Below are 12331 nucleotides of genomic sequence, written 5' to 3'. Positions count from 1 at the left end.
AGTAGGAAGTAATTGCAAAGACCATGGCGTAGATCAGGCACATCTTAGTCTCTAGACTGACACAGCACTCTGGAGAGGTTCCTGACAGTAGATTTTCCTAATGCAATTTGTCTTTTGATTTCCTGACTGCTGGTGCCAAGGGTGTTGACTGTGGAGACGGGTATTGACAATCTCAAATTCTTCTCCATCTATCACTGTGCTGTCGATTGGCACAGTGGTGAGAATATATCCTTCCAGAGTTTTAGCAGTTGTATAGTATTGTTGTTGTCCACCACTGAGTCAGAACTGACCCATAGCAGTTCCTCCAGTGGGTTTACAAAGGCAGCAACTTTATGGGAGGAGATTGTCTATCCTCTCCTGCAGAGCAGCTGATGCATTTGAACCACATGGCTTTGTGATTACAGTTCAGATTCTTACCAGTATGTCACCAGAGCTTTATAGTATTGTATCTGGGGAAATCCTAAAAGTTAGTTTAGGTGCTTTAGAAGTAGGTAACTATGAAGAGCTGCATGATCAGCTGTCTATCTGGACATATACTCAATATCTATTAAATTTTGTAAAAACTGCTTACCTTTTTTGGAGTACAAGATCCATAAGAAATGTCCAGAAGACACCAAAAACATGAGCAACAACAACAAAATAACTAAAAATAATATCATAAAAAATGGATAGAAAATATAGTAAAAGGCAATGCTATAAAGCTCTGGAAGGGTAGTTGTGGGGTGTTGTGCTTCTGATTCAAAGGTGGCACATCTCTGGTGGGTCTAATACACCAATGGCTTCTTGGGAGAAAGATGAAAATTTCCTTCTATGATTTATACTCTCAGAAATCCAATAGAGGGTCAGATAAGAGTTGGTTTGCAGGACAATGAGAGAGAGAGAGAGAGGTAAAACTTCCAGAAGGTAATAGGAGAAAATCTGTATGACCTTGAGTTTGGAGATAATATCAAGATACAACACTAAAAGTACAATACAAGAAAAGGGGAAAAATAGATCTGGTTGACTTTATTGAAATTAATAACTTGGGTTCTGAGAAAGATGCTATTAAAGAGTTAAAAGATCAGTCATAGACTTGAATGAAATATTCAGAAAATACATATAAAGGATTTGCATCTTCAAAAGCAATAACAGTAATTACCAGGTGGGCAAAAGATTGAAATAGATTACTAAGTAAAAAGGATATACAGATGTCAAATAAGCACATAAAACAAGTTCAATAGCTTGTCAACAAGGAGCTTCTTATTACAGCAACATTGACACATTGTTATTGGAATAATTAGAATGGCTAAAATAAAAAACCCTGACAATACTAAATGTTGGTAAGGCTTTAGAGTGATAAACAAACACTCTCATTCTTTGTTGGTGACAATGTGAAATGGTATCATCACTTGGGGGGGATTTCTTACAATGTTTCTCACTATTTGGCCCAGAAATCATATTCTTACCTAATTTACACAAATTATTTGAAAAATTATTTTCATGTAAAAATATATACATAAACACCTATAGAAGCATTAGGCATAATTGCCCAAACTGAAAGCAACTAAGATATTATTAAATATATGAACAGATAATCAAGTGTAGTACATAATTACAATAGAATACAATTGTATTGTTCAGTGATAAAAAGAAGAGGTTCTTCAAGCTATGAAAGGCCTGGAGCAATTCCAAAATGTATATTAAAAAGTTAAAGAAGTCTGAGTAAAAAGTGTGTGTGTGTGTGTGTGTGTGTGTGTGTGTGTGTGTGTGTGTATTTATAATAATTCCTGTTCAATGACAATCTGAAAAGGGAAAAACTACTTAGAGACCCAGAAACTGAGGTAATGGGAGTGAGTGTGCTGGAGAGAGAGAAACTGGCTCAGGCCAGTATTGAGAGCTACTGTGCATAAGGTCACCATGAGTTGCCAGTGACTTGATGGCACATAACAACAACAACATACAGAGGTAGTAACAATCACTAATTGCTAGAGACTTGTGGGAGAAGTGGGAAGAAGTAGTAGAACATTGGATTTCCAGGGTTGTGACATTATTCTGCTTGAAAGCACTAAGGAGTGGATTTGTGTGTAACACCTAATATCAAAATGCACTGGCCTGTAAAAAGTCTGGGTTTTAGATAATATTGTACCAGTATTGGTTCATCAGTTTAAACAAATGAACCACAGAAGTACAAGATGGCAACAGTGAGGGGAGCTAGGAAGAGAGGAGGAAGGCCGACAGGGAACTATAGTATAGTATAGTATAGTATAGTATAGTATAGTATAGTATAGTATAGTATAGTAGGCTCTATACCTATACATTCCTGTTTGGTTGGTTTTTTCCATTTTAGCAAAATTGATCAAGGGAGCTCTGGAGGTCTAGTGGTCAACCCAAAGGCAAGCAGTTCAAATCTACCAGCTGCTCCATGGAAGAAAGACGGGCAATCTCCTCCTGAGCTTCTGAAAACTCATTGGATGGTCAGCCAGGAGTGGGTTCTAACTTGATGTCACATAACAACAATGACAACAACAAAACAGATCTAAAAAAAAAAATAAGACTATTGACTAAAAACAAATCCCATACCATGCCTCTAGGGAGCAATGGTGGCCTAGTGCTAAGAAGCTGTGCTATAATACCAGCACCCCATGGTTTGAGTCCACCAGCTGCTCCCTGGGAGAAGGATGGGCAATCTCTTCCTGTACAGGTTACTGCCTCTGAAAACCTGCTGGAGGGTCAGCTCTGGGTCAGCTCTGACTTGACGGCACACAACAAAACCCAGATCTAAAAGGACCCATATTAAGTCTCTCCATTTCTTCTCTTTCTCATTTATAGTTTATATAGCTAATTCTTTTCCATTCAACTGTGTTTAAAGTCTCTTTTAACTCATTATTCTGTGATTGGATGTCTACTGAAGGCAATGAGTAACTGATTATTCAGAGGAGGATGAAAAGGGACCCTTAGCATCTTCTAGTGTACGAACAAATAGGGAAATTACGGTCACTTACAGGTAAAGGCTCAAAGTTTTCATCCACTAAGTGGTAGTTTCCGGCTCCGAAGAACACTTGCCTCATTACCACTTCAATGCCCATCCTGGCAGAAAGACCCAATTTATCCAGCCACCTGGAGCAAAGAGAGACTGAGCTTTCTTCAAGAAATTCTTTCAGAATATATTTTTTTTAAAAAAGAATATAATTCTAATTACATGATAGCCAACCTATCCATCTATATGTGAGACATTCACTGGAAACCAGATTCATTATGGATAAGTTATTTGAATGAAATGATACTATGTGCAGCAGCCTTAGAATCTTTCCCTTCTTATCTTCCCATATTCAGCAGCAAGTTCTACAAGGTTCCATAAATACCATCAAGATAGTAGGGAGTAAAAAAAAAAAAGAGAGAGAGTAGGGAGTAGGGTCACCCATATACAACCAAAGTTTTCACCCGAATAGACAAATCTCCATCCGATGAGGTTAGTTCAGCTCTGTCCCTGCTCCGTATGTTAGTTCTGAGTGATAAAATGTGAACCAAGTAGTATCATATCTGAATTTTTATGGAAATTCATGCACCTTTAATTAATGATAACAGTTTTCTTCTTTTCTCCACCTCTCATACCCCCATCCCCAAACAATTATGCTTTACTTTGGGTTTTTAAGAATAAGAGGAGAATACCTCTTAATCCAAACATGAGAATAAAGAAGTATAGAAGAATGCTTAGTACAGTATTAAATATAGATAAATTACTATTCTAAAGCAATCAAGTTTGTAATTGTGAATCATGAGATGATCTAGCAAATCTCTAAATTCACTAGAAACTGCTTTGGTGTGAACTTAGACTTCCGACTCTAAACTTGTTGGGAAACTATGAGTAAAACTACATATAATAAGTAAATGTCTCAGACCCAAAGCTCTGAAATGAACTTATTTTACAATATGCATTGTTATGAATTAAAATTGACTCAAGGTCAACTAATTTGGTTAGTTAAGAATAAAAATTTCTAAACCAATTCATTCTTGCAATGATTCATTTAGGGCACATATTAAAGATGTTCAACAGGTTTGGTGAGTCACTTCCTTGAAAAATCTGGCACAACAAATTCTGGGGCTCAGTCCCAAAGTTGACGAACTTTTTATTTACTTTTTGGCTGACAGTTTATTTCAACTGAACAGAATGGCCACAATCTGATCCATGAGATAGGTGCTGTTTTACTCACATAAAGCCAGCTGCAAAGGTATTGGACAGCAAAGGGGCTCCACCGCCATAGGCTGAGCTCGTTTCTCCTAACCAAACCTTCTTTTGAGGTCTGGTCTCTTCAACAACCTACAGAACAGGAAAAGTCTCCATAGTAATTGCAAATAAAATGACTAATTAGGATGCTAAAGATAAATGACATTCAAAACATTTTCTTCATTGTGAACTACACCCATCTATCCAGTCTAGTTAGTTCACAGTAATTTAGGTCTTGGGCAATTTGCTTTTATTGGAATACCAGGGCATGAAAAGAACATACACAAACTAAATTTTTATGACCTATGATAGTTAATCCTACCAAAAAGCTATTGAAAAGCTTTTGTTTCCAAAAGACACATATGAATAAAAGAGAACTAAAAAATAAATCAAACATAGTGCCTGTCTTCAATAAGCTCAGAGTCTTTAAGATTTAAAAAAAAAATACAAATTTATATACCTGCAGAATTTAGCACTAGCTAGACTACAAATAAGGACTTTAGCTTTATATTAAATTTAAAAAAAAGACAGACTATTACCTGGAGAATTTTTTGCACGGATAAAATAAAAGTGTCCAGTACATCAGGATTTAGAAAATCTTCTTTGGTAGCAATTCGTCCATTCAAGTAGTAGCTAAATTATTTATAAAATATTAAGATAACAAGAATAAATTTTACTTCTGCTTTTCAGTTTAATTAAAAGCTGATCTGGTTTTCTTTACTAAATCTCCCACTCCCCCTACACTTGGAAGGGAAAAAAAAGGCAGAGAGAAGCAGAAGGTCTACTGTAGAAGAGATCAAGGTGGCTGGGGTATTTATCATGGATTAAATTGTGCCCCCCAAAATATGGGTCAATTTGTTTGCTATTATTTGTGAAGTTGTCCTTCATTTTTTGACTTAATGAAATTATCCTCAGATATATATTGTAAATAAAAATTTCTGTCTGTATGCATAACCTATTTTAATAAGGGATCTCTTATTCCTTATTATCAGGGAATCTCTTCAAAATCCTGAAGGGCAATGATGTGAGTCTAAAGGCTAAGGTGTACCTGACTCAGGCCACAGTCTTTCCAATCACCTACATTTGAGAGCTGGACAATGAATAAAGATGACAGAAAAAAAGAAATGATACATTTGAGTTGTGGTGTTGGACAAGAGTGCTGAATATCTCATGGACTGCTAAAAGAGCAAGATACGTGTTGGAGAAAGTGCAACCACAATGTTCCTTGCAAGTAAAGTTCATCTCACATATTTTGGACATGTTGTTAGGAGAAGCTAGTCTTTGGAAAAGGACATCATACTTGGACAAGTGGATCATCAGTGAAGGAGAAGACCACTCTCAATGAGATAGACTGACTCAGTGCCTGTGGCAATGCAGTCAAATATGCCCGGGATAATGAGGATGGCACAGGACAGGAAAGAATTCAGATCTCGTATTCATGGGGTTGCTGTAAGTCACAGTTGACGTTATAGCACTTAAGAACAAAAACATGTTAATAAGGCACGATTAGAATGGACTGTATCTTCACTCACAGTCTCATAAGAGGGTCTGACTCAGTCCCACTCAAATCATCACCTTTACACAAGACTCAAGTCATCACTCTTATTCACGTCATACTCTTGCTTTAATCATACCTTTTTTCTTACAAAAGATAAAAAGATAGAAAAGGTAGTTAGAGTACAGAGGGATCAGACTATCACCGAAAAAGAACATCAAGAAGTGTTCTTGAGACCCAGGGTCCTTACACCAAGAATCTTTTAGAACCAAAGGAAGACTGATGCCAAGACACATGGTGATCTCTTAGGGATGCTAGGCTCACAGATTTTTAAAGGAGACAGACAGAGACCTTTCCCCAGAGTGGTCAGGGACAGAAGCCTTCCCCTTGGGCTGGCACACTGAAATTGTGCATTTAATCTCCTAACTGTGAGATTAAAAATGTCTTTGTAAAAGTCATATTGTTGTTGTCATTAAGTGCTGTAGAGTGGATGGCAACTTGTAGTGACACTATGAACACAGATCTGAACCTGGCTCTATCTAGTGCCATCCTCATCATCTCCGATACACGTGAGCCCCCTGATACAATCACTGTGTCAATCACTTGTGGAGTTTCTGTTACAGAAGCACTAGATAACTAAGATAGTCACTCCATTAAAATAACAAGAAAATAATCTGTCATGAAAAGGCACAATTACAATCTCAAATGTATATTATATATATGTATATGTATATGTATATGTATATGTATATATGAACATCTTACTGTTATGCTCCTTGAAACACTGTTTCTTGCTTGAATTCAAAGCCCAGGACATAAATGGAAATAATTTTTTAGAGAAATAAATAATAAGTAGAGTTAGCACTACTTTTCTAAGGAAAGGAAAGAAAAAAATACTCACTGGTGCCATGTAACTGAATCAATCACTTCTCCTCCTGTCTTCAGAAAACTAGGGAAAAAAATCCATTATGTCATCATTTCATCCTCCTATGAAAATTACTGAATATATGTACCAAGAGTTTCATTCTCTTGCAGTGGGTTTGTGGGTTTGCTGCTGCTGTTATTGTGTGCCACTGAGCTAAAACTGACTCATAGCTGACCCTCTAGTGGGTTTTCAGATGTAGTTACTGATTCTCTAATTCTAATATAAATTTTATCAGTGGAGTCATTTACCTCAAAACCACTGGTCTTCTGAGCCAATCAATTTTCTTATTTTGGAAAACATTGGCCAGCATGTTTTGTTGTTGCTCAAAAAAAAATCTAGTCAGTCAGTTAATACCATGTGGACTATTTGAGGACTCTTCATCAGAAGGAAACATTTTTGTGTGTGTGAAAATATACATAGCAAAACATACCCATCTCAATAATTTCTGTAAGTAAAATTCAGTAAACATTTACTATATAGTTCAAATTCTACATCAACTATTCTTATCATCCTTTTCCAAATCATTCCCCAGCCATTAATATAAACCCTAAATATCTATTCTTTTTTTTTTTTTTAAATCCAGATACTTTGTGTATTTAAGGTATTTACCACAGTGCTTGAGACATGGTATACAATCATTAGTAGCTATCATATTTAATATCACCATTCTTTTTTTTTAATTTAGGTTGTTTATTTTTCATTTCAATGAACATCTACAGAGATTTTGGGATTCCATTCATTCATTGTTGCACCCTTCTCCCCTCACAATAAATACCTATTCTTACAAGTATTTTTGCCTCCTCCAGCTCTTACCTTCTCAGCATCTTAACAGTCTTTCCTCGAGGCTGGCCTACATCAGGACCATAGAGTTTGGCCTTTTTGAAAGTGGATTTTTCCAGAAGCTTATGCAACTCAACAAAATCTTCTCCTAATTGGGATCCGTCAACGTAAATACCAGCCTTCTTTAGAAAACTATTAGGCTCTGAAAGACAGTAATTCTCAACATAGTCCCTTATCCAGAAATTTCTCAGTGAAAAGAAAACATGTATTGGCATTTAAAAATGACAAAACATTTTACAAATTACAAAGGCTTAGATCTAGGTGTACAATAGGGCAAAGGCCCTCTCTGGCAAGGTTCTCAAAGCATTGCTATGAGTTGTTGTTCATTCAATGGTAGCTAACAACAGCAACAACAGACTTCAAAGGCAAAACAATGTAAAACATCTAGTCATAACACAGATATCTGAGTGGAAAAATGGAAATTGTTTCATGAGAGAGCATTGAAACAATTTGGAGTTAATAATAAAGGAATAGTAAACTAGTGGATACTTGGAAAGTAGTCTGTATCCAATACATAATAATCTAATTTCCCTATGGGGAAATAAAGTTGAGTGGGGGAAAAGACAGATGAAAAATCATTTTGACAATGAGATTAAAAGCCTTGAGAATGTGTATTCAAAATTGCATGTGCAAGTAAGCCTGAAAAGAGCAGAGATAAAGAGATAAGAGAGACACACGAAAGGGAGGTAATTGTCCAGTGCACTTTAAAAAATGCAGGCCCTTTCTTCTTCCTTTCCCATTTGCCCTGGAACTTTTTTAATAAATTGGGCTCAAGGCAGAAGGAAACATTATAGTATCATTATCCTGCTCTGAAGAATACAAGGAGTGGGGAGAGAAGAGTATAAAAGTAAGAAATGAAGGATGTAGACAAATTTTGTTGGGTTGTTAGGTGCCATCAAGTTGAATATAACTCATAGGCACCTTACAACCAACTGCTCTGAACCTTGCCCTATCGTGTGATAACCTCTGTCAAGCTCTGTCCATTGTGGCAGTCACTTTGTAAATCCATCTCCTTGAGGATCTTCTTCTCTTTTGTTGAACATCTACCTTTCTCAGCATGATGTCTCTCTCCAAGAAACACATTTTCCCTCCTGAAAATATAAGTTTCACCATTCTTGTCTATAAGAAGCACTATGGTTGCACATCCTTCAAAGCCTATTTGCTTATTCTTGTGACTGTCTCTGGTATACTGGACATTCTTTGCCAACACCCCAATTCAAAGACTAAGAAGCAGGTTTGGCCATCCACTTCTGAAATAACAGGTCTCTGAAATCTCTAACACAAGAACACTGTTGGATGGATATATTGGTGGAAGACGAGACTCTTAGGTTGGAAGGCACTCAAAAATGAAGTGAAAGGCTACAAACATCCATTAATAACTGGAACATGGAATGTACAAAGTATGAATCTAGTGAAATTTGAAGTTGTCAAAAATGAGTTGGATAGTACAAAATTGACATTTTAGTTGAGACAGATGGGTAATGACCAGTTTAAATCAGACAATCATATGATCTATTATACTGAGAATTGCAAATTAAAGAGAAATGGTGTTACTTTCACAGGAAAAAAGAACATTTCAAGATCTATCCTGAAGTGCAAAGCTGTGAGTGATAGGATACTATCCAAGTTCATATGAGGAAGACCTGTTAATACAACTGTTATTCAAACAAATATACTAACCACTAAAGTCAAAGAAAGAGGAAGAAATTGAGAATTTCTACCGTTTGCAGTCTCAAGTTGATTGAATGCACTCAAGGTGCATTGATAATAACTGATGAGTGGAATGTAAATGTTGGAAACAAAGAAGAAATATGGAACATTAAATAACAGAATTTTGTACAAGGAATGATTTACTCATTGCAAATACCCTTTTTTTTAAAAAAAAAAAAAACAAAACAGAAGTGTGATGACTATACAAATAGACCTCAGTTGATGAACTACACAAGAATCAGGTTGACTGTATAGGTGGAAAGAGTTGATGGAAAAGCTCAATTTTAGTAGTCACAAAAAAAAGGTCAGGAGAAAAAAAAAGCCAGGAGCTGACTGTGCACCCCACCACTATTAACATGCAAATTTAAATTGAAACTGAAGATAGTGAAAACAAATTCATGAGAACCAAAATATGAGCTTGAATCTATTCCAACTGATTTTAAAAACTATCTCAAGAATAGATCTGATGCACTGGACACTAATGGCCATGGACCAGATGAGTTGTGGATGACATCAAGAACATCATCCAGGAAGGAAGCAAAAAGTTCATTCAAAGATAGAGAAGACAAAAGGACTAAAAAAGGATATCAGAAGAGACTCTGAAACTTACACTGGAATATAAAGAAGCAAAAACAGTGGGAAGAAATGCTTGGAAGAAAGGGGAAGAGAGATGAAAAGAAGATTTCAAAGGGTAGTTTGAGAAGCAAAGCTAAAATGAAATGTGCAAAGATCTGGAATTTAAGACTTGATATACAATACTGTATAGTGCTTCAGAGCCTCAGTCTCAAGACAGGTTTGGAAGCAGGAGTGGCATCCACTTTCTAAACAACATGCCTCTGGAAACTCTATGAACTTTGATAAATGATGACAGTTATAGAAAGACTTCAGGCCTTTTGTTAATAGGGTGATTATGAATAATGCTTGACTTGATGGCAATTAACAATAACATACAATACTGAAGGATATAAGAAGCAACACCTTGAATGATTCATGAAGCATCAAAAGAAGATGGAAGAAATACAGGGTCACTGTACTAATACGAAACTACTCAACATTAAATCATTTCAGGAAGGAGCATATAATCAAGAACAAATGGTAACCAAAACAAGTTCAAGTTGCACTAAAGACATTGGCAAAAAAATTAAGCGCCAGGAATTGACTGAATACCAATTGAGGTGTTCAGTGAATGAATGTGGCCCTGGATGTGCTCACTAGTCTATGCCAAGAAATTTGGAAGACAGCTAAATGGCAAACTGACTGCAAGAGATCCGTATTTGTTCCCATTTCAAAAAGAAGGTGATCTAACAGACTGTGGAAATGATCAAGCAATATCATTAATATCACAAGTAAGTAAAATCTTTCTGAAGATTATTAAAAAATGGCTAGAACAGTACCTTGACAGGCAACTATGAGAAATTCAAGTTTTCTGATTCAGAATAGGCTGTGGCATGAGGGATATAACTGCTAATGTCAAAGAGATCTTAGCTGGAAGTAGAACATCAAGGAGATGTTTACTTGTGTTTTATTAACACTACAAAGACATTGGACTAGTTGGATCATAAAAAAGTATGCATAACATTTAGAAGAATGGGAATCCCATAACACTTAATTGTACTTATGTAAAACCTATGTATAGACCAAGAAGTTGTCCAAACTGAACAAGGAAGGAAAGGCTGCATGGTTTAAAATCTGGAATGGGCTGTATCCTTTCTCTAAACCTATTCAATACTTATGCTGATGAAAGAATTCAAGAAACATGGGTATACAAGTAGATATATGTATACCCATGTTTATCGCGGCTTTGTTTACAATAGCAAAGAGTTGGAAACAACCTAAATGCCCATCAACAAATGAATGGGTAGAGAAGCTGTGGTATATTTGCACAATGGAATACTATGCTGCATTGAAAAACAAGGAACTCATGCAATATTATTCAAAATGGGTGACCCTGGAGGACAACATGCTGAGTGAAGTATCTCAGTCACAAAGGGACAAATGCAAAAAAAAAAATATGTTTACAGCATTGAAGTCTATGGGGGAGAGAATAGTCTAAAAGTATTATATTTTAGGGCATTATTTTTATCGTAGGAGTACGCAATGAGGGTTGCAGAGTGGATTATATTTGGGGGTAGGGGTGGGGTTTGGGGAGGTGCGGGGGGACTGTGTACCAATGAGGGAGTTTTTCTTTTGCTTTTCAAGGAGAGGAGCAAACGGGGGGGGGGTTGTGCTGGGAGAAGGGTGCAGCAATGAATGAATGGAATTCCAAAATCTTTGTAGATGTTCATTGAAATGAAAAATAAACAAACTAAATTAAAAAAAATAGAATGAAAAAAAAGAATTCAAGAAAAAGGACTCTATAAAGAGAAATGGTGCATCAGAATTGAAGGAAGATGGAACAACCTGCATTATGCAGATGACACAACCTTGCTTTTAGAAAGTGTAGAGGACTTGAAGCACTTGCTACAGAAGATCAAAGACTACAGCCTTCAATATGGATTACATCTAAATATTTTAAAAAAAATTCCTCACCAGTGGACCTATAGGCAACATCATGCTACAAGAAAAGACAGATTGAAATAGTCAACAATTTTCATTTTACTTGGATTTACAACTAACACTTATAGAAGAGGCAGTCAAGAAAGCAATGGCTGTGTTGCACTGGGGAAAATAAGCAATCACGTAATTCTCTAATGTATTAAATAGCAACAATGCCAAGTTAAAGTCATGGTGTGCCTGATCCAAGCTACGGTATTGTCACTTGCTTCCTATGCACCTGAAAGTTGGACAAGGAGTAAGTCATACCAAGGGAGGGAGGAAAGAAATACCAAAGAAGAATCAATGCATTTTTTATATTGTGGTTTAATATTTTATGTATTCCTAAAAAGAACAACTCTGTGTTGGAGAAGGTGCAAACAGGGTGCTCTTTAGAGGCAAAGACAAGGAGACTCTGTCTCACATGCTTTTAGAAGGTTGTCAGGGGGTCAGTCCTTGGAAAGAGATTATTGTGCTGGGAAATGCAAAGGGTCAGTGAAAGAGGAAAATTCTTAACAAGATAGATTGGCACAGTGACTATAAGAATGGGCTTAAGCATGATAGACGTCATGTGGATGGCACAGGATAGGGCAAGTTTCAGATCCTTCGTCCACAGGGTAGCTAT

The 12331-nt window shown here is 36.4% G+C and overlaps 1 protein-coding gene across 1 annotated transcript in view; it reads right to left on the bottom strand.

Annotated features, from left to right (window-relative positions):
* Positions 1–12331, bottom strand: part of HPSE (heparanase) — a 100695-nt gene that overhangs the window by 21785 nt on the left and 66579 nt on the right. Inside the window, exons 6-10 of the mRNA XM_006885325.1 lie at positions 7438–7606; positions 6601–6648; positions 4744–4837; positions 4191–4297; positions 2982–3096 (exon numbers count right to left, since the gene is read on the bottom strand). Coding sequence (XP_006885387.1) covers positions 2982–3096; positions 4191–4297; positions 4744–4837; positions 6601–6648; positions 7438–7606 — 533 coding nt within the window. The remainder of the gene's footprint in view (positions 1–2981; positions 3097–4190; positions 4298–4743; positions 4838–6600; positions 6649–7437; positions 7607–12331) is intronic.

Source organism: Elephantulus edwardii, unplaced genomic scaffold (assembly GCF_000299155.1).
Source record: "Elephantulus edwardii isolate Elephantulus edwardi_28Jun2011 unplaced genomic scaffold, EleEdw1.0 scaffold00042, whole genome shotgun sequence".
Classification (NCBI taxonomy): domain Eukaryota; kingdom Metazoa; phylum Chordata; class Mammalia; order Macroscelidea; family Macroscelididae; genus Elephantulus; species Elephantulus edwardii.
This window is presented reverse-complemented; position numbering and strand designations above follow the sequence as displayed.